The sequence below is a fragment of the Balearica regulorum genome, chromosome 4, assembly GCF_011004875.1.
Source record: "Balearica regulorum gibbericeps isolate bBalReg1 chromosome 4, bBalReg1.pri, whole genome shotgun sequence".
Classification (NCBI taxonomy): Eukaryota; Metazoa; Chordata; class Aves; order Gruiformes; family Gruidae; genus Balearica; species Balearica regulorum.
The window spans coordinates 3203745-3227017 of NC_046187.1; the positions used below are offsets into that span (position 1 = coordinate 3203745).

Consider the following 23273-nt stretch of genomic DNA (forward strand, 5'->3'; position numbering starts at 1 on the left):
CTAGAGCAAGAGTTCTCTTCCAGGACACACTCTCATTCCTGTGACAGTAATATCAGTAATTTAAAAAAAAGAAACTACAGGTCTAAATTTGTAACAACATTTTTACTGTTCTTAAAGAAATTATCCTGGCCCTATTTGCAACATGTTGATACATCTTTCTCCAAAATGAAGAAATCCAGGGCTTGTTATTGGTTGGCTTGCTTATTAAATTAATGTGAGTGCTGGGGAATGGGATAGCAATTGCATAGTTCGTACCAAAGAGAGTGGATGTTAGCGAAACAAATAGGTAAATTGACACATTATCTCTGGATTTTATTTTTTTTTTAAATTCAGATCAGTCAGTTAATATTTTAGTAAACAAATATTAGAACCAAAATATTATTTGCTTTGCTTTTGTATTATTTGTACTCAATACTCTATTAAAATTAGATTTTTCAATTTTTTTCTGTTTTGTGGTGAAAAGTATCACCTAAGTATCACTAAATAACCTAAAGACAGAAAAATGATGGGAAGTATGGGCTTTACTGAAGAAAGGAAAGATAATTCCATTGTGAATCTACTCTTCCCCTCGTCATTCACCTTACTTTTACATTTAAATTTAATCAAAAAATATTCCCTTTTTGACAGATGATGTTTCAGGTATAAGATGTGTAGAGCTACTCTGCCCTTTGGGAAATGGGTAGGGACGGAATATACTAGCACCGGAGAGTGGAAAAAATTGAAGTAAAAAGTACTGGTTTAGGTTTTGTAGGGAGAAAACACCCATATTGTCTGATCGCTCTTCAGATTAAGATCGGAAAAATCAAGATTTTCCTTCCTGTGTCCTGAGATACAGTTGTGGCTCTTAATGTCAGTTGTGTGCAGGAGCTGAGCTGCTAGTTGCTGTGGATGCACCTATTACAAATAAATAAAATATTTAGGAAATAAAGCTGTATTTAGCTTTGAAATCAGTAAGGAAATTTATGTTATGGCTTCATTAAGCTGTGACAGCTAGTAAATTGTTCTCCAGGGCAGCTAGAAGGAAGAAGGCAGTTGAAACAGCATTTCTAATTTTTTTTTTTTTTAAAACTAAGGTGAAAGGTACACCTTCTCCAAGTCAGTCCTCAGTCTGAAAGCTTGAGTTATTTTCTGCTCCGACAAGAACATGGGCTTTAGAAGCCGTGTATTTCTTTGGGGAGCAGAGAAATGCTACGAAAGCGTGGGTTTTCCTTGGTAGCAAGAGCAATAAAATCCCACGTGGAATTGTAAGTCTTCCTTTTTTTCTGAAAGAACTTTGACGAAGTCGTTGGGCAGTGCCGATGGCAAATTCCCAAGTCTCTGGCATTTGGGTCGCAATTACTGTATCTCTGAACCCACAGTGAAGAAATGAACCTTTTGGGTTCTTCTTTGATAGCTGGAAACCACTTGTATGAAAATGATTAGTAAAGTACTTCAGAAAGCTCTGAGAGGATTAATTCGAAGGGGCAGAAAGAGTTGTAATGACTTTTTCAAAGGTGGTATTTGTGTATCTTCATCTTTTGGCTTACTTGTGGTATACCCTAAACCTATTTTTATTACAAGAAAGAGCTTTCTATGGTTTTAACCAGCCTCTCTTGCATTTCTGGTGCATCTTGGACTCGAGTGGTTCAGTTCTAATGAAGACTTCCTTGGTCTGTTGGTTATTTAATGCCCAAATCCCACCTTGACCTTCATAAAATTTTAGAAGGACTTTTCCGCAACTGCGTAGTTAGCGCATGACCTCATGTATCTTCAGTGGGTTCTAAAATGCTTGTTCGTTTTGAAGTTCAAAGGAGGCAGGAGGAGGTTTAGCGCTTTGAAGTGCCAGTCTCCTCCCTTAGGAGCAGTTCCTGGAACCGTGGAGGTGGCCGTTTCACCAAGAACAACATCAAACCCAAATTCAAAACGTGCGTTGCCGTAGTAGAAAGACCACAGGGAAGTTTGGGCGTTATAGAAATATTACATACTGCTTTATCACACCGAACGCAGTACGGCCGGCCAGTTGATGTTCACCATCCCACACGAAGCACCTGATCCCCTGTGATCTGAGGTGTGGAAGTCTGAGGTTTCCCCTGCTATTTTTGTGAGATCTCAGCTGGTAAGTAAGCCTTCGGTGGGTGGTATTTTTAGCCGACTGGCTAACTTGTGTCCAAGCAGATTAAAACCTCATAGCTCGCTTGCATTAGCGATGCAATTTTGATTACCCTCTGACGGTTAGAGAGTAGCTGTGGTTTATACCTCGTTTCGGAAAACCGTAAACTTAAACACGTTTTTATCACCGGTCAATCTTATCTATGACATAAATTACTTTACGTATTGTTATAAAAAGGTACTTAAATTTTCTGCTTAAAATACTGCCTCCCCTTGCAGGAAAGTTATTACTGCTGTAAAAAGACACTGTTAAAGTTTCACCATTGATATGACTGTAATGCGATAGAATGTTTTAGCCTGGCTCCTTTGTAAGTCCGTCATATAAATCCAATTACTTTTGCTTCTTAGCCTAGGGACCTGCATTTGCAATGCTTATTTAAGTGACTAGAGCCATCAAATTTAATAGGACTGTAACCGTGACTTAAAATAAATACGCAAGTAAGTGTCTGCATCGGTCTTGAAGAACGTCTTGATGTTCTAGTGAAATCAATGGCATTTCTTTGAAAGGAGACGTGAAAGCTCAGGCTGTATGGTCTCTAACTTCCCCTAACTCTTAGCCAGATTTAATTTAAATGACTACTAACCAGGCAATGGCTATGAATTTTGAAAGTAAAATCACTTAAAGGTTGTTTTTAAACAACGTTAAAATCAGTAAACGGTTCGATAGAATTGTCACACAAGCTCAACTCGTGCATCATGAGACGGGCTAAAATTTCAGTGCACCATCTCAACAGAAACGTCAAAGACTATTCACCTTCACCGACGACAGCGTGAGGTTCGGCTGGTTGGCGGCACAGTTTATTCCGTTCAGCTCCAGCGGTGGAAGAGCCGTAACGAGGAGGAGTTTGTGGTAGAAAGGCGCAGGTATCCCCGGGAAGTTTGGGAGCAGAGGAGACCCTGAACACGCCGCACGTTGACTGCGGTGTCTGTCTTGGGGAAGGGTTCTGCGAATAACAGCTGTTAATGGGAGGTGTCGTCAGTGTGGCACCCCTGGTCGGACTCCCATATCCCTGCACCTAACAATTAGAAGAAAAACTCCCGTGATTTGGCTGCGTTTGGGCGCATAACGAGCACGCCTAGGCTGTCAAATGACTTGCCTCCCCAGTTGCCCCCCCCCCCCCGAGTCCTGGTTTCCCTAATCACCCGCACTGCCCGGCTATCAGTTGGCTCTCGGGCTCCTCCAGCAGCTGGTTTTCTCCGGGATGCGGCCTGGGAGCGGTTCGGGGGATGCTCAGTGCAGGGGACCGCTCCTCACGCAGCAGGGAAGCCCTGCGCTAGTGGTGCTGCTCCTCTTGCTGTTCTCAAGATCTCCGAGTCCTTAATCCTGTGGAAAATTAGCTATGTGTTCAATTTTAAAACTGCATTTTAATTTAAGTACGTTAAATTTACAATTTAATTTAAGCGTGCAGCAAAATGCTAGTCTGAAGAAGGCTGTTTTCCTGAACTGGAGCTTTATACTATCCAAATGTTATCTATACCAAGAAAGCCTCCATAAAATTCCTCTCTCCTTTTCTGGTACTTATATGCTGACATTCAGACTGGGAAAATGTCAAAACTAATTAAAACCCCTAAAATTGTGGCCACTATTTAGTTTTGGAAAAAAAAAAAAAAAGAGTAGATGGAAGAATAAGAAATGAAATAATCTAAAATATTTTGAGACGTTACCTTCCCTGCTGAAGAAGAGTGCAGATGATTGAAGCGGGCACGTGCCAAATGGAAATTAGGACATAAAAGCGAGAGCAGTTCTGTCATCTGTGCCAAGGAATTTAATGATGAGCTGGATAAGAACTGGGGCTTTCCCTATGTTGCTTATTGAAAACATATAGAAAGAATCTTGTCTTACTGTCTAGAAGAAAGTTTCCATTAAAAAACCTACTGTCAAGAGAAAAAATTGCCAAGTTCTATGGGACACAACCTGGAGAACTTCAAAGTTCCCCATTTAGGAGAGACTAAATCTTGTCTCAGGTTCTTGTATTCAAACAGATCCAGCAAATTTTACGTCTTGATTATAAACACCAATATTAGATCGCCCCCAGGGCAGACCACAGTTAATATGATAATTACTTGGAAACGTGACAAGTTGTTTTTTGTCTTTTCCCCCCCTGCAGTGTTTGTATTCTCTTGCTTGCCGTGAGAGGAGTACGACCAGGGCTGCTGCAGATTTATTGTCTGTGGAAAGTGCTTCCCATCCGCAGCTGGCTGGCAAAGTTCCTCCTGCACCCCGCAGGGGAGATCAGAGCCCGATGAAGGCAAACACCAGCGTAGACGCTGCGTCATCTCGTAGTGGTTTGAAAATAGATAATAGCGTTTCTGGGCGATAGACGGCAACACCACCAGCTCTCAGAATCTGTGGGTTTGCGCTGATCAAAGCTGGGCTTACACCTGCACTTATTAGGGTGAAAAAAGTGGTTGACTAGTGTGCAAACCAGAAAAATCCCATATTAACATGATTTAATTAGGTAATTTTACTTGACATCTGGATTGAGTTAACTCAGGGATTTTCTAGACTGTATCAAGTGTTTTGAGCTCTTGACAAACAGTACAAACCAAGAAATGCTAAAATCACCCCTTCAGATCTATGAATAGCATTAATCTCTAATTTGTATCGTCTCACCCCTGTTAGCCAGGAAAAACTTCTCTCTGCGCTGGCTGATCTGTTTCCCTGGAGACACTAATTGCTCTATGGGACTTCTCAAGTCCAAAGAGCGAACTGAGATGAGCATCCTGAATCGTCAGGACTGGTGAGCCCCCTTTCTTAGCCGTCATCGTCCGTTGAGCACAAACAGGCGCTTCGGCTTCTTGCAAGCTCCGGTTCTGGTGCCATATAAAATTGATCATTTTTGATAAGATCCTCAAGCTTTTTGATCACTAAGAGCCTCAGCTTCTGTTGATTAAGCACCACTGGTGCATTGTGAATTTTATTAGGAGTGGGAGCAGACTGTCCTTCTAGAGGTTAGGGAATAGCGAGTAAGTCATGGTAGCTGCTACTCCAGCCTTAGAGTAGTTCCTCCTCCTCCACGGGGTGTGAGTCTATGTGGTCGTGTTCCAGCTGTCTGAGGGGAAAGAAAAGCCAACACAATCACTGTGCAAAACACAGGGGCTGTATTTTATTTTTGACTGAGCTATCTGAAGGCTCCTTCAAAAATGAAGCCTTGTATATGCAGGATTTTTATTTTTATTTTTTTTTTCTCAGTATAATGCTATTTTTAGAATAGGTCCCATCTTGGAAAACAGTACATAATGTTAAGAGTAAGCTTTCCTGAACAGAGATAACGTGAGAAGATGCTTTCTTCAGTTTTAGCTTTTGTTTTCTCAGATCCTAAGTTTTCTTAGAGATCTGTCTGTATTTCCCCAATTTGTTTCCAAAATCTGATGGAACTTAATGTTTCTGGATGTACAGAACACAGGGCTTAGTTACAGTTACTGTTATATAGTTAATAACTAGTTATTACTTAATTATGCTACCTTCATATCAAGTTAAATTGTTATGGAATTTCTTACTTGTAATCTGAATTCAAGCACCATCTTCTATTCTGAAAATCATAAATAGTTTCTCTTTATTTCTGGAGAAAGTTAGAAATGTCAGGGGACAAAATTCCCCTGCTTTAAAAACAGTGCCTTTAAAAAAAAAAAAAAATCTAATTACTGATATTTTATAGGATGAAAAACTGACAGCCCTTGAAAAATCTCTGATTCCTTTAAAGCTCTTTGCCTTGTGCTACAACTGTTGTTATTTTAGGACGTGGTTGCTGTTTCTAGTTAATGCAGCAAGAGAAAACAACTTGCCAGTCAACATTTTGTTGACTAGCAAAATGAACTTTAATTTTCCAGTATGTATTTCTGCAGCACACACTTCTAGCAGAAGTTAGACCCAAAAATCCGACAAGTCTTGGGGGTTCATCAGCTGTCTGCGGTGTTTTGGAACAGAAGTGGTAATCCAAAAGTCAACATGACGTTTCCCATCTTGTCTTTGGAGGCTTTCATGGTGATAAGAGTAACTTTCTTGGACAGAGAAAATTTGGGATGGATTTTGGCATTTGTTTTGAAGAAGCCTGCTGTATTCACAAGGAATGTATGCGAAGTCTGATGTCTCGAACAGAGCAGGACTCAAATATTAGATAGTTTTGGGGGGCCTCCAGCTCCAAGGCTCTCTCAAACTTAGATCTGTTCGGCTTTTGCTCTCATTTTGATGGCTTCTTTATAATTTGGTGTCTTTATTGCTTCAGTTAGAGTGAGGCAGAGCACCAGCTGTTAATTACTCCCTTGTTTAGTCCAAATGGAAATCAGCTAACGCTCCCAGTAGTACTAACTATAGACTGAAGTAGCACTGTAGTCATAATGAGGTCGACAGTATCACATGCTGATGTCACTCGGTAGGTTAATTCATTTGCATTAATTCATAGGCTATAAAGCAACATAAAGGGAGAATTTTCATAATCTGAAATGATTCTTTCTTTTTTCAACCGTCCACTTTATTTCTTTGTGATATTTTTGGGAAAAACTTCAACAAACCTTCGGACTCGAGAAGGCCATGCCCAGCTCTCTAACGTGCCCTTCCCCAAATCCTCCTTGAAAAGAGGTTGACCGCGTGCACTTTTTACTTCCCCCAAGAGATTTATTCAGAGGAGAGAATTTGCAGCAACCTTAGACTGACATCCATTAAAGAGATGGAAAAAAGTATTTAACAAAAGACGATGATATTGCTTTTTAGTCTCAGCCTCTACTGGTGAGTCCAGATGCCTCCTTAACTCTGGCCAAACACGTCAAGGAGTCAGCACGACCGTGAGAAGTTAGGCACCATGGCTTTTTAGTTTTCATTGTGTTTTGTAACTTATATTTTGCTATTGGCCCGTGAAGACAGCATCAGTGGAAGGAATTTGGTAAAAGTGCATTGTATTTCATGCTTTCAAGAGAATGTTGAAATGTTAAAAAAAAAAATAGTTTTTTGCATTGTTTTGGTTTTGTTGGCTTTCATGATGTTTTTTCTGTAAGTTGCTTAAATGCCATCCTAACCTTGTGTGGCAAAGGCAAGAGTAATTAGAAACTCAAATGTTGGCAAATCTTCCGGGCAAGCGATGCATCCCAGCTTCCGTCAGAGGCGATGGGAGATACACGGGGTCAGACTCTTCGCACAAAGGAGAGTGCTAACTTTGTTAACACATGTTCTTGCCTCCTAATGTTCGTAAAGATATTAAGTGCTTAATGAATACCTTCAAACAGAAGTAAACTTCAGGGAAGTAGGAATCATTATATTTAACAAAGGTTGTTGTCTTTAGTGCCAAGACCATTATACACTGCGGTAACACAACAAAAACATTCATTCGCATAAAGAATTTTCCCCTGCTTTCTTCAAACACTTTCTCCCCCCCATCTATACATTTTTATGTTCCTTCCGCTTCTCGCTAAGTCTCACCAGCAGAAGGTGAGTAAAGCTTTCTAGGAACGCCAGGTTATCGTCTATAGCTGTCACGGCTGAGCTTGGAGGGGAGGGTGTAGAAGCTCGCGCTGTGCCCGTGTTGCAGCTTTGGCGTGCAGTTGGTCAGTGAAGCTGTAGTGACACTAGACAGCTGCTGGGGCTGTATTTTGTCTTTTTAGTAAGTCAATACCTCTAATGCAAGAAGCAATCCTAGCCTGGCCTTGGCTTGGTGGTCATGCTTCCATGCCGCGGTGTCTCCGGCGCTGGCAGAAGCGTGCATGCAGCCTCACACCGAACGATGGAGGGACCTGATCTGCAGAAAGGTGGCCGGGGATAGAAATGAGCAGAGGAGAGGACAGGAGAAGCAGAAGCACTTCTGGTAGCAGCACTGGCTTCGCTGATTTGAAATGTTCTTTGAGCTAGAGGTTGATCTGATGCTCTGCCAAGAAGTTGCCTTTCCGTGGGGTCAGTTTGCTTGGGCATGACAGGGTTAGGCAAGAAAGGGTATAAGCCATTATTGCTGTTGGACGTAACAGTGACCTGGGTGATGTCCCAGAAGGAGTAGATGGCACAGCAGGATTGACGCTGAACCCGGCAGCGGCTGAAGAACTTCCATTCTGTGAGGATCACTCCATGTGGCAACCGAATAAATAGGCAGAAGCAGCATGGACTTCCTTGGGTGATTGTCAGATAATAGCAGCGAGGCTTAGTGTCCGTCTTAGGGGGAGAAAACTAACTGGCTTTCGGTTGGTGATTTCGATGATGTACAAGAAATCTATGGGCTTTTCTGGTATGGTGAAAATACGTAGGGTGACACTATAATAAGCGCTGTGAGCAGTAGCGGTACGTGCGTGCATCTGTAGCGCTCTACGGGATACCAGATGTTGACGCCTCTAGCTCAGCAGTAGAGGAGAAAGAGAACTGAGGGAATCGGGCTCTGCAGGGAAGCACTTGAAGAACCAGGCTTGGAAGGCTGAGTATTATGTTCTTTTATGAGAGTTAGAATTACAAATGAGCCTCTCAAAGAAAGGTGGTTATGGTGTACGTATGCTTTGTGGGGAGGAGGAGTCCCAGTGCTGTACAGTTTTGCTTAGCAGACAACTAATTTCATCTCCCCCCTGCCACCCACAACTCTTTGGTAGGCATGGGAGAGAAAAAGGGAAGTGTCAGAAACCTTTATTGTTCTAAAATACAAGAATCCAGTTGACAGGAACGTAGGAGTCGCATTGATTAAATCTGAATTTCCGTCATCGTAAGTAACAGGGATCAGCCATGTGGGTTGGGAAATAATTACAGCATTGGTTCTGATTCTGGAGGAACAAAGCTTGCTTTAAGGCTTCAGTCGCGCTGGCCCTCAACTTTTAAAGTGCAGTGCTTGCTTCTGCTACTGCTTGCCCCGGCTTACTTTATTTCAGGAATTAGGGAATTCGCACATGTACGGCGGGAACTGTGTTCAGGCTATAGTTTCCTTCCGTAACCTTTTTACTGGACCTCACGTGTTCATTTTGCTTGTGTTTTCATGAATTAAAACAGTCACACGGTGCAAAGAAACTCACAGAATCTTTGCAACAGTATTAGCTTTTGGCTGTTTAATGTGGTATCGTTAGATACGTGCCTTAGAGGTATGAATACAGGTATTTTAAGAGATTGCTACTGATGAAGCACCGGGACAAGCCTTGCTTTCTCCATACTTTGGCACGTGGTGAACTAAAAAAAGAAGCTTGCCCTCAACTTTTGGCATTCGGAGGCACGTGTGGGCCATGCAACGTTGCGGTCTGCGTGCTTTTTGCGGGCTTCGGTCTGCTCGCAAAGAGTGAAAAAGGGTAATGAGGTGTCAGCGACACATCGCCCGTGTGCAACGGTAAGGAGTCCACGTTACCGTTCATGCTCTCCTGGAAAGTGTTGGTGACTGAATCGGGGAGATTAGATATGAGAACGGGTCTTTGTTCTCCAACAATGAGAAGAACACTGTATGTTTCCCCACAAAACGCTATTTCAAAGTTTTCAACCACTGTAGGTAGTAATTATGGTTATTTAATACTCAGCTACGATTTAAAAAAATGAGGAAGATTAGAACTTTGTGAAATGTTTTCAGCCTGCAAAAAAAAAAATAATTCACCGACATGTACAGCGTTCCTCATCTTGATGATTACGGTCAGGCTCACCATGTAATTTTGGCTAGGAATTTATCCTCGATCCGAGGCATGGCACTGCTCCCCTCCCCGGGCTCTGCAGCTCAGTCGTAAGAGTGTTCCTGTAGGTGCTGCTGCTTTACCCGCAGAACGGGGTTCGAAACCCCATTTCTCAATAACATTTCCGAACTACCAGGTTGCGTGAGGCTGGCGTTATTTTGGCAGCTTGTGAACGTAGCCTTCCTTCAGTTCCTTTGCTTTTCTCATAGTTGCGCTTCTGAGTTTGACCACAAAATCTGCCTGGGCAGAATTAAATGGAGTGACTTCAGAAATGCGTTTGGATTGCTGCGTCCGCAGCCGTTGGACCCGCTCCCGTTAAATGCCTCCCGCGATGTGCTAAGTGCTTTAAAATCCTACTGGGAATTACAGGCTTGGACTGCCTCTGTGGATGGACAAATAAAAGACCAGAAAGCTGCTTGTTTATTTTGGGATTTAAATGACTAGGAACTGCTTAGAGAGGAGTAAAGTGGTAAAAATTACACAGTGTTAAACTTGCTGCAAGTTACTTGAATACCTGACTATCGCTCGTGATGCTTGCCATATGGAAAATGGGAGAATGCTGGAGGGCAATGGCAGTATCTGTTGCTGTCACCTGTCTGATGTACCATGAAAAACACCGTAGGATTGTGAAAAATAGGTTGGCAGTTCAGTTACAGTAGACTGTCATTTTATATTTTCGCCTTGGGTGGAGCAGGGATACTAGGAAGAGGAAGATACAGTTTTCGTGGCTGGAATTTATGAGAGATAAAATGCCCTATTCCTGTTCAATGTGAAAATGTGGATTTAGACACTAACTTTCTTAGGTTGCTTTTTTGGAAAATCCTAGCTCTTCTTTCATTAATTTCCTTTTCCTTGTTGATTGGGGTTACGAACCCTCAAAGTTCAGCGAAGACTTGCTCATCAGAAACCAGCAGACGTACCAAGTCAAGGATCGATATAATTTGCGAGCCACGTGTAATCGACAACTGTTTTGGTCTGCTTGTGCTTTTGGTTTTCTGTTTGATACCAGTTACCCAGAGGAGAGGAGGAGAGGGCTCAGGACAGCCACATCAGCCTGGAATAATCTTGATTGAATAGATGCGTCCTGTGTAAATTTGGCTAAATCCCCTGATTTCTCTGTGTTGATAATACCTCGGTGGGGCTAGGTAAGGTTACGGTAAAGAGAAGGCGGATTAGGCAGTCAAATTTTGAAGCGATGGGCTCCATAGAGATGCCCAAGGTAGCAGTCTGGGGAAACGCAAAACGATCGGAAAGGAACCTCTTATTGGAAAACACGGTTTGTTTTGATGTCTTTGTTGCTATGAGAAAAACGTTACCGGAGAAGTTTGTCACACAGTGCCTTGGCTTAAACAGCCAAATCCAAAATATCTGACTTATGTAGACAGCCAGCTAAGAGATGTAATACTATTCCAGCTACTAATCTTCTTCTTGTACCAGGGTAAGGTAGGAATGTGTATCTCCAGAACGGATATTTGTAACTGATATGGCCCTTGTGCTTACAGAATGGACTCAATGCTCTGCACCTGGCAGCTAAAGAAGGCCATGTGGGACTGGTACAAGAGTTATTGGAAAGAGGGTCGGCTGTGGATTCTGCCACTAAGGTAATTTGTGCATGTCTGTAAGTTTATTCACAAAAAGAAAAAGTCAAATATGTGGGAGAAATTTAGGAAAAAAACGCCCAACAAACTAAAGTACAAAATAAGATACTAATATAAAAACCTCACTGATATTTGAAATGATACTTCCATTGCAGCCTGCGAGTTTATGTTCTTTGCTGAAGCTCATCGGTAGTAAATGAATAGGGAATGATGATTATTTGTACAATCTGTTTATGGGGGAGACATCAAAAGGTTATTCTTGAAGAAGGGTAATGTCTGTCTGTTTTTGTTTTTTTTTTTCTTCTCCCTATAACAGAAAGGGAATACAGCCCTGCACATTGCATCCTTAGCAGGACAAGCTGAAGTTGTCAAAGTTCTGGTTAAGGAAGGAGCCAATATTAATGCACAATCTCAGGTATGATTCTATTTTCCCTTTTCTTTTAGAAAAGTTATTTGGTGAGATTTTTGTAAGAAAGATCTGAGATGTTAGGCAGTGATTCCACACATCCAAGCCTGACAAATCAATCAAATTGAGACTTACATAGCATTCGCTGGTAAGCAGGGTAAAAGTAAATAAGAAATTGAAGTCGTGATATACTCGTTGTGTGATACAGAAACTAGCATTGTTGTTGATTGAAATATTTTAGGAATGCCTAGTGTGCTTTAATAAATTGTTTCAGAAATTTTTCAAAGTGTAGAAATATTACATGGTATTTCTGAGTTGAATTTGGTGAGTAGTGACAAAGAAGGTAATTTCTCAAAGACTTGATTTATGCGGTTGCTTTTCATGGTTATTTGTTGGCTAAAAATTTGCAGATAACTTACTCCAGGCTTCTGAACTCATCCTTTATGTAATCAGAAAGAATTTAAATCAAAAGTTTGGAGCGTGTGTTTGAATCGGGGGAAATTCGCCTCGTCCTGTCATGCAAACCAACTGTGAAAACAGCCCGGTTATTTCCACTGACACGTAGGTTTATGTGCTCTTCCAAAAACGCACCAGAGGACGTGGTGATGGTGCAGAGACTGACCGACGGCCGGTTCCTCCCTCCCCGGTTTGGCGGAGGCTGTAGCGGCAGCAGCCCGCCTGCTGTGATTTCAGAGCTGCGGACGACGCGTGCTGGGTTCGCAGTGAACCACGTCCTGCCAACTCGTTAGATGATGGTTTTTTCCTGGCTATCGAACAGATGCGCTATTAGCGCCGTAGGTTAATTGACCGAGTTATCCTAGCACATATTTGACATACCTATTATTTCTTCTGTTTAGGAGTGATTTATCACATAAATAATTTGATGTTTGTAAATGCTACCTTAACTATGGCAGCTGTCTGTAGCTATGAAGAACTGAACAGATGGTATAGATGCAGACCATATATGATAAAGAAACTGCATCTTTCCGAAGCAGCTAGTCAGCTTGTGACATTCTCAGAGTAAATCATCGAGCCAACTAACCGTTCAGATTGAGTCCTAGTGCGTCATTCGGTGACCACAAACACCATTTTTGCAGTAACGGTGTAAGCTGAGGCGATCAGAAAAAAACAAGTCACGCTTCAGGGGTAGATTAATTTCAAATTAAATTTTCCTAGCACTTAATGTCTATAGGCAAGATAATGGCCCTTACCTTGATCATGCTGGGGTGTGTGAGCAGAACAAGAAGAGAATGATGGGATTTAACAGTGCAGCTAAGAACTACCTTGGCTGAAGAATTTCAGGAAGTGTGTCTGGGTCCGCGTGAGATGCTCTTCTCCATCCTCTTCTGTAGCGCGTTTCCTGATCGTTAGGAACACGGATGAGTTTGTAAAAGGTTTTGATTAGTCTGAGTCCATCCTAAGCCTGGCTAGCTCCACATCTTGCTTGCCCAGACTTTGGAAACTGGGACCCGGGGGATTTTTGTGTGCTTTGATGTTACAAATTTATGATGGACAGCGAGTAAGTAGAGAGCAGGAGATGACCAAAGAGGTTTATAAAATGGTTAGGTTTGTCAGTACCTTCATTACATTTTAAGACAAGGGAGAGAAACTGAAAAGATCTTTAAGCTGCCCGACTCCAAGATTTTTAAAATACTTTCTTTATTATGTTATTTGCCCCAAAGCGACTGCTAAAGAGCTCGCTCAGGACAACTGATGGTCAATTACTCCCCATGCTCTACTTCCATGAAAGAGAAGAAATGTTGTAATTCCATTGCCCAAAAATTTAGCAAACTCCTTTCATAATGACCCAACTGGATGATTTCTTCATACCTTTATCAGCCTTTTCATGTGTATAAGAAGATAAAGTAATACCTTTAACGTTAAGATTTTGAGCATGGTAAGAGAAATAATTGTAAAAAATAATACTTTCATGAAGCGTTATCCCTCAAAAAGTCTTCATAAAGGCTGGAAAAATAAATGATGTTTTCTAAATTTAAAAAAAAAAAAAAAATCCTACCAGAATTGGAAATTGTTTTCACAGGTATCAATTTCTAGCAGAAGGTGTCCCTTTGTAGGGAACACTCTGTCATATGGTTTCCTGGGTCCGAGCAGACTCCTAAGAGTTTGGTTCTAATTCTGATTTACCGGAGGCTTCCCTTGGAAGATTAAATAGAAAAGTAATTTCTTTATGCCCCATGAATGGAATAAGGATAATGCACGCTGCCTTTCTACTCAAGATTGCATTCCCGTGCTCAAGAATCACGTATGTCATAGAAAACAAGTAAGTTAGCAAAGAAAAAAGAGAAGAAAAACAGAAATGTCAAAATTAATAAACACACGATTCATGAAAAAAGATCAAGAAAGATTCAAGGTACCTAACTACAGCTGGTCAAAAAAGGAAGTACAAAGTTATGTAGAAAAGGGAAAAGAAAATGGTGGAACAGAATATGCTTGAATACTCAAGTACTAAGTTTTTTTGTCAGGAAGTATGTCATTGATGAAAAGGTGGAGAGAAAGATAATCATGCAAGAGCTTAATTGAGAAAGTCAGAAATGAACAAAAATGCAAATAAAAGGTAAAATTGAATTAAAAAGTGAGAAATTATGACCAAAATGCTCAGTTTCTCTTTCCTAGGTTTTCTCTCAATTCCATTTTTAAAATAGATGCGATATTGTCACTTTTAAATCTTTTAGGAGAACAGTAGTTGGTATCGAGGGTACATTACATTCTCTCCTTGGTGTCTCTGTTATTTCACACTTTATTTTTTTTAGGCCCCTACTAAATGCCATTTGTGGGTAGTGATTTAATGCCGGTGAAGTTACTCAGGTTGCTCCATAACTTCCTCTTTAAAGAATTCGGGATCTGTCAAGGTCATTCTCGTTTCCAGTGACGACAATTTGCCGTAGAGAGAGAATTGCCTCACTGATGATAAACCGATAGATAAAAGAGTATCCTCAACTTCGGCTTGTTCAATTTGTTGTTTTTCCTTTCCTCTTCTCCATTAAATTGCACAAAAGCACTGGCCTTTATCAACACTTACCACCAGCGACATGTGAAACACCACGCTGATTTCCTCGCAACAGCGAAATAACAGAATTATCTCAGAAAACGCTATTAAAAAGATTGTCACCGCCGAGATTACGAACCCCATCTGTGCTATCTGAGACTGTTACGCATTCAGGATTTTGATTTTATGGATTTTGTTTTTCTATTAGATTGCTTTGCTTTGCCCTTCGGTTTCACATCGGCCTTCAGAGCTGTTAATTTTGTTCATCTTCCTCTTTTTAAAAGTCAATTCCTTTTGAGCCAATACATCATCACCGCTATTTTTAGAAAAGTAATTTCTATTTTGATACAACGCCTAATTGCACAGTGATAGCTAATTGAATGACTCCACTTTCACCTGCATGCGTGTCATGGGGGAGCTGACATCTTCCTCCAGCGTGTTTGAGGCAAACGCTGAAATGAGGGCACACCCAGAAACGGCCAGAGATCTAGAAGTTGCTGGTCCTTTTTTGGCACACCTCCACCTAGAATTTGACACGTTTGGCTTAATTAGGATCGCCTTTTGCTACAAGTTGTTGCTGGAGAAAGTATGTTTATATAACGAGCATCTATGAGACCTTCACTTGGTTAACTCTGGTCATAGTTCAGCGAGCAGATCTAGATATGCGTCGTCAAGTAAAAAAATACCAATTTCTGCAGTGTCTCTTCTTGATTTGAGCGTGATTTTTGGTCACGTATAGATCTGACCAAGCTGCATGCTTTGAAAATACAAAATTTTGTCTGGGGACTGGATGGTACAAACTGTAATGTAAAGTGGGTGACAGATCTACTGGGCTTGGACCAGGCTATTCCTTCGAGCTTTAATTACATTTCCTTGCAGAGCATAACGAGGTCATTCCGTAGAACGATGTAATCTTTTGCGATACCTATTCCCTCGTGCTGGGTGATCCTCCAGGTACTTGTGAATTTCAGTGGGGAACTCAGAAAAAGTCCTCGGGGGGGGGGTGTCGAAATGGTTCATTCTGCAGAACCGTGGGAGCGGCGTTGCCCCCTTACCGCTCTCACACACCCACACACACCCCCATTGCACACTTTCACTGAGCCCAGGGGTATCCTCCTTTCACACCTGGATCACTCCTTTACCCCAAACCGATCCTTAGTTGTTGCTTGTGCATCAGAGCAGTAATTCTCTTTAGTAATCTTCCTCGCAACGAGTGTCTACTTTTGTGACGTATGAGGAATTCTCATGCCAATTCTTGATCTTTTTTCCCAGGCGGAAGAAACATCACCAGATTTAGTCAGTCTACCCCTTCCCTTTGATAAATTACCCTTTGTCTTTATTGCTTTCTCTTAAAGTCAGGTTGGATCGTCTGACTTGTGTGTAGGCATCAGGGATGCCCGATAACTGGAATATTACCCTGCCAAATGTGACGATACCCTGACTGCAATAATCTGAATAACCGAGTCCACCTGTAGCAATGATGCTGAGCTGATCCGACCGCGTGTACCTTAACGGGATGGATCCGTCCTGACCTTCCTCCATCCCAAACAAGGTCAAAAAAAAAAAAAAAAGTTAGCCTCATGTGAAGAGTTGCACCTCGTAGGATGAGGTGGCTCGGCAAATGTCAAGTGGTCGAGGTACGGAGAGCTGAAAAGTAAAAGACAAAACCAAGAAATAGAATTTGCTCCAAACTGCAAGGGAACTATCGTATCCTGGAGTCACCTAAGAAAGAAATTATTCCCTTCAATTTTAAAATTTCTGCAATGGAGTTGAGAACAGAATGTGCTCCCCGTTGGTTGCTAAGGTTTGCCCGCTGCTTCATCGAGGGGCCCTCACAAAAGGAGGAGCTACCTTTTAATCATCAGATTATTTAAAGTGACCCAGATACAGAAAGCGAGGATTAGATAAATCAGTCCTCCCCCAAGCTGATCTTGTTATTTAAAAGCCCTCTGTTTTCCTTTCCTCTGTATCCTCCTCTAAGCTCATTGCAAACACATTAGCCAAGAAATATTTTTGTTTAAATTCGCCCCCGTTACAGTTGCCATTCGACACGTAGGAGATGCTATCGCGACTGCTAGAGCGTTCTTACCCAGACCGCTCATCAGGCTGAAGCCATCCTTAGAGTGGCACAACGTTTCCAGCCTCGAGATGCTTTCCCCAAAATGAGCGATGGGAGAGCTTGTTGAATGTCCGTGTTCAAGCGCTACCGCAAAAGCAACGGGAGGATTTACGTGATGCTCGGAGAAGAGGTCAGCTTGTCTCTCGCAGGATGCCCTGGGATTTGCTTTGCCAGAGATTGCTCTCCCCGTGGTTTGTGAAGATAATCTTACCTTCAGAATGGAGCATATTTTGCAGAGTATTTGCTACTCCATTAGGACAAAAGGTTTTAATGCTGCCAACTGGGCTTTCTGCTTTTATATCAGTGTATTTAGAGAGCCGGATTTTTAGCTGCTGCCTTATCAAGAGGAGTCATTTAGCCGCAGTTCATGATTGCTAATGTAATAAAAGATCAGGCCCATTATCTCCTCACTGGAGGGGGAAAATAAAAAGGAAGAAATGCCTTCTGGAGGATTTTATGGATGTTGAGAGACGTAAACAAAACAAAAACATTAAGAACAATGCCGGAATGGATGTATTTATTTATCCTGCCTTAAACTAGTCCAGGTTTCAGCCGCCTGTCTCTTGCAGTGATTATCAGTTAATGATAAACAACCCTTATTCCTGATCTTGAAATGTGACCTCAGGCAAGCGGAGTCGAGCGGCATGCCTGTGCGTGCGAGACCGAAGCGGCACTTACAGCTCGACGCGGAATTACAGGATAGCTGAGCGCGAACGTGAGAATTGTTAATATCAGCGCGTTCGTGTGGGACTTTCCCATTTCCCCAGATAATTCACGCCGTTAGAGGGAAAAATAAGCCTGCGAGGATGCCCGGTTTATGGTGTCACCTGCAGACGCGGAATTGTGGAGATGTGGGACTGGTCGGCTTTCTCTTAAAAGCTGCTCTGAGGCTCAGGAGCTGTTAAAGAACAAGAGAGTGGGGTTGGTTTTCAGCTAATGACGTGATACGTGGCCTCTAATGTTTATTGTTAAAATGCATCAACTTTAGGAGCCTGCAGTAAGCCATCGCACCAGCTGGCAGGGTGAGGGCTCCCCAGACCAACGTGCCACGTCACAGCCCTACTGTCATGACGCAATCCGTGGCCGTGAGAACCAGGTGGTGGAAACGTTACCCGCACCTATTTATGAGAGCGTAGGTAGAACGGAGTCACAACCAAGTAAATACAAGCATTTTATTTAGAATTTTAGCGCAATGTTGTCTTCCTTCCAGCCCTCAACCACACACATAAAATAAGTTGCTGCTTTCAGTACCCCTTTTCCTTTACCACGTTTGAAAGGCAAACCCCTTTTTTGGGGACGACTGCCCAGAATTCGAACGCGAGACTCTGCCCCGGCTAAGATTTTGGGCCCTAACCCATGCCCAGATATCAAGGTTATGTTTTCTTGTGCGTGACTAATCTGTTCTCCATCAGCTCAGTTTCTCTTACAGGTTCCCTCTTTGTAAAAATGACATTTCCAAGGCACAGGACATCTTGATTTCTGCCTGGCTGCGTTTCAGGCTCCGTTGTTGCTTCGCTGTTCTTGTGGGGAAAATCGTGATGTTTGAAGCTGCTAAAATAGAATGTTTGCGCTCTTTAAATTTGGCATCTGAGCTGGGAAGTGACTTAACGTAAACCACGCTTCCCAAAAGTGGGGTTCTTGTAACGGTGAGGCAACTGGTGTATACGTAGCACTACAGCCGGAGTTCCGTGTGATCTCTCACGAATGAACTTACCGAGAAACCCCGACAGCATCGTTTATCCATAGGCTTTGTGGGTATTGCAGCGGTGTAGGTATAGAGTGGAAAACACTGGTTATATTACTAGGGAATTAGTGAGACAGCTGAAGGGGTGGTGCTATTTTCAGTGCAGGCTTCTGTCTCGCTACTTTTTTTTCAATTTATTTATTAAAAATTAGTTTTATGGTCCATCATCTCAAGCAAGTAAATACCCTTTCGTTGTTTTGTTTGTTTAACCATTTTTTCCTCAATAAAGTAGAATCCCCAGCCTCCCTAAATCCAGTAATTCTGGTCTTATTCCTAAATGCTTTTCTCAGCTTTAATCTTTCCAGTCTACGTAAAGACTCAGCGTCTGCTGTGTGTCGTGGATGTAAAGATTGTCACCTAAATGATTAACGAATGCTTGTTGGCGAATTTCACGGTAGGTCAGAATCCAACAGGTCTCCAGTGCCCTTGCAGATGTGCCACCATACGTCGAATAATTCTGTGCTCACAAATGCTTACATCTGAGCTGCGCGTCATCCTTTTTACTACTAGCGCTTTCCAGCTTTGTTATAAAAATAAAGGACACCCCAGGAAAATGAATGTATGCTAATGTGCTGCTCGTTTTGAAACGTGGAGGAAAGAATCTGGCCAGAGAACATACGGTGCTTTTGTCAGTACCAGAAATCCACAGTATTTAGTTGAGCTGGTGGTTGATGTATCTAAAAGATGCTTTTACTGAATCTCTCTCTCATAATGCGGATAATAGGACAAACCAAAAATTCTAAATATTGAGCCAGATGTGAAGCTGGAGCAAATCACTTCTCTCAGAAAAAGGAAAGAATCTTGAAGTATGTTTCTCAAAGGCATAATCTCTCTATTTTTTTTTTTTTTTTTGGTTGTTTTTTGGTTGTTTGTTTGTTTTGGTTTTTTTACTGGTGTTGGTTCAGCGCTTCTCCTTCTGGTTGAAGTGGAAGCAAACTCCCTGCTAGGCTCCCGAGGAGAACGTATAGACAAATATCAAACTGTCTTCTGAGTAATGCAGCGGTACATTTTACACAAATACATCTTCTTATGATAAAGCACGTAAAGATAAAATCAAGCAGCGTGCAGGTAGTCCGTGTCACACCTCGGCAGCGTTGATCTGAATGCCCGGTAGGTGCTGCAGGCTCGCTGGAGAAAAAAGTGCAGTAGTTTTCCAGGAGTTTTGAGTCGGTTTCAATATTTGAAAGCCTGCTAAAACACATCAGTTTAAATGCAGTTTCTCACTTTGAAAAAAAAAAAAATAATTTGCAATGTTTTCTAATGTATTTAGTATTATACAGTTAATATTTAGAGTTCCTGTTCTGATAGTAAACATGTTGTTTCTAATTCTGTTTAGTCATAGATATAATAAAAGGTAATTTCCTTCTCTCCACCTTTGCATTCTCAATTTCATGCTGCTTAAGCTGTCACTTGAGCAAGATGGGCTCTTGATTTGGATACTCTCAGGCTTTCTTTGCAGTAGCCCACATACAGTCGTATGGCAAAATGAGATTCCTTGGGCAACTTAACATTAAATGCTGTGAATTTCCCTTTAGCATATCTTCACAAATGTGACAATTGCATATTTGCTTGAATATAAATATAGACTTATTAGTCCAAATAATTCTGAGATTTTTTTTTTTTTTAAAAAGAATATGGCTTATACGTTTGTTTTATGGAAAATGTATGTTAGTGGAAAAGAAAGAGGAATGTGAATAATTGGTAAAGTTACTGCTATAGAAAACTTCTGATTTTTCACGTAAGCTAACAAAAAAAAAAAAGAGACTTTTAAAAGTTAAAGTAGTTACCTTGATCTATCCTTAATTCACCCTTTTAGGCAGAGAATCTCTCCTGCTAAGATGAAATCCTCTTATGAAGGCTTTATTTTTAGACTGGCAGAAAATAATGCTCTGAGCATAATGCACAACAAAGTTCCCAGAACTGTGATTTTATTGTGATATTGATTCTATCAAGATGCGTGTTCTTAATTTACCTTGCAGTGTTGCATTTATTTTGTAACTCTCCTGTTTCATGGATTAAAAATAATTAATTGCTCGGATCGTTAGAGAATTTTTCACTGACTCACAGAGGGGCTTGAAGTTGGAAGGTACCTTTGGAGGTCATCTTGTCCAATGTCCCTGCTCAAGCAGGGTCACCTGGAGCAGGCTGCTCAGGACCACGTCCAGATGGATTTTGAACATCTCCAAGGATGGAGACTCCACCATCTCCCTGGACAACCTCTGTCAGTGCTCGGTCACCCTCGCGGTGAAAAAAGCGTTTCCTGATGTTGAGAGAGAACCTCCTGTGTTTCAGTTGGTGCCCATCACCTCTGGTCCTTTTCCTTCCCTGCATAACGTTCTCTGACTTGAGAGAGAATGGCCTTTGCTGGAGTGGTTATGCCTTCTCCTGTGAAGATTGTCGGAGACTGGGAAACAGCGAGGGAAGGTAGAGTTACCTTCTTTTAACTGTTAAGGTGAGATGCAGGTGTCACTGGTTTAGGCTGCTATCTGTGGAAAAATGGGGAAAACAGGGAGATGAGTTGTATGTCGCTGAATAAAGATTTAAATCAGGGACTTAATATTGTTGAAGTTGAGCAGTATTCTGAAGAGTAGAAAAAAAATCCTGAAACACTTATTGAACTTAAAGGCCCCAGAAATGATCACGAACTTACTGCGTAAAATGATATCGATATTAAATGGTTAACATGTGACCGTACATCAGAAGATTTTACAATCTGTGTGAGCTGTTTCTAAGCTTGTCTCACCTGTGTCTCATTCCTGTCTTGTCCTTTGTGCCAACATCTGGTCCTTTTTGGGGCTGGCTTAAATTCTAACGAGCAGAACGAGAAGGAGGCACAGGGAGGAAAGTAGAGCCATTTCACAAGGGCTTCTCTGAGGTTGTTAAATGATGGGTCCTATGAAGGAGACTCTGTAGTGACCCAAAGGAAACCGAGCTTTTATACGGGCAGTATTTTGTGCACAGAATCTTCTCTGAATGTTGCTTGAGAAGTGTCATTGCAGAACCGTAGTAAAGGTTGCAGAAAAAGCCTAAATAATTTGGTTTTTATTTGTAACCTTGAGAAAATAACTTTTTCGTTTCCTTGATACGAAATAAAATCGAGGGGGAAGACTCCCAAAACGCCAAACCAAGAACCCATGCAGTAAGATGGAGAGGCAGAGGAGGCAACTGGTCTGGGTCAGGCAATCCGCTGGTTGCGTTGACCTTCTGACTGGTAATTACGTCTTGCCGAGTAAGTAGGAATGAGCGCTTGCTGCGTGTAAACAATTGCATTAGGCGTCCGTTCTCTCCTCTTCCCTGGTAATCTCAGTGGTCTTCTGATATGGTTGGAAACGGTTCCTGGAGGCCTTTAAAATACAGTAGGTATGTTCATCTGGGTTTGCATTAGATATTTAATCACAGGATGTGTTGCTAGCTCTCGCATGTCATCTTAAAAGAGGCAAGCTGAGGGAAGAGATAATATATCTCCGTTTTCTCTCTTTTCTGTATGAGTATGAATATACATATATATATGGATACGTGGTGTGTAGATACTATAAGCGTATAGACGGTAAAGGCCACGTCTTCACGGACAAGCACGGGTAGACTAGTCATCTGAACGCGCTGGCTACTAATCAGAGTTTGGAAGACGTGTGCTTCTGATCGTTTGGTACCGCAGGCAAAGAGCGTGGTTCCTTGAAAGCCTGCCATAAAATAAAGCTCAACCGAGCTATATAACTGTTTGTATGATTTTCTAAAGGCTCTAATAATCCCTCTGCTTCTTCAAACTGTGTTCTGCATCAGGGCTTGGGCAAAATTTAATGATACAAACTCTGAGTCATGTATAGACTTGCCAATTTGCATTAATAGCTTGAAGAATCATTGAGAGCTGCTCATTTTCTCAAATTAGCAAGTAAATCAGTTAATGTAGTAGAAAGAATGGAGTACGAAATATACCCTATTTGTTTAGCGTTAATTTCTCATTATAACTTATATTATAGCGGTAAACATCTTGCAGTATACATTTGTAAGGATAATGAAATCTGAGTACTGTCCTCACTACAAATACTCTGATGAAATCATTGTTTGAAAATGAGTGTTATATATCATTACAAAATTAATTTCTGTTTTTCAGATGATGCACAGAATCTAAACATACAGATGTAACATAATTACACAGCCGGGCTTTCAGAAAAAAGCAAAATAAAGTACATTTCTCCTTTTCCAGGTCACATTTATATACCACAGTCAGTATTTTTACTTTAATTCTGGACTGTGTTTATATGGTATGGGATCATAAGCTGAAAGAAAATTTATTGAAATAAAGATTTCCCACTCCTGGCTCAATAAATCCTCTGTATCCCATTCCACATGCTAAAACAAGGAGGGGAGAGGTTGGTCTCCTTTGCAGTACGTCCACGGAGAGTCATTACCAGAATGTTATGGATTCAGTAGAAGACAAAAGTCTAGGGAAAACGTGTCTTCTTCAGTTTGCAGATATCTGGGATCTTGAGCTTTGGAGTATCTCTAGAAGCAGAACAGAGAAACCAAGTGTTGGCATATAGCTCTTTGAAACGAAAAGAAGAGAAAGCGGGGAAGGGGGTTTTAGATTAGCAAAGGTAAAGGAAACGAATGTTGTGGGCATTTCCATTTAACTGCAGGACTGG

General features: G+C 41.5%; 1 protein-coding gene across 20 annotated transcripts in view; it reads left to right on the forward strand.

Moving 5' to 3' along the window:
* Nucleotides 1-23273, forward strand: part of ANK2 (ankyrin 2) — a 343812-nt gene that overhangs the window by 199147 nt on the left and 121392 nt on the right. For all 20 annotated transcript variants that reach the window (XM_075750947.1, XM_075750956.1, XM_075750954.1 and 17 more), the window contains 2 exons: nt 11259-11357; nt 11671-11769. In XM_075750947.1, coding sequence (XP_075607062.1) covers nt 11259-11357; nt 11671-11769 — 198 coding nt within the window. The remainder of the gene's footprint in view (nt 1-11258; nt 11358-11670; nt 11770-23273) is intronic.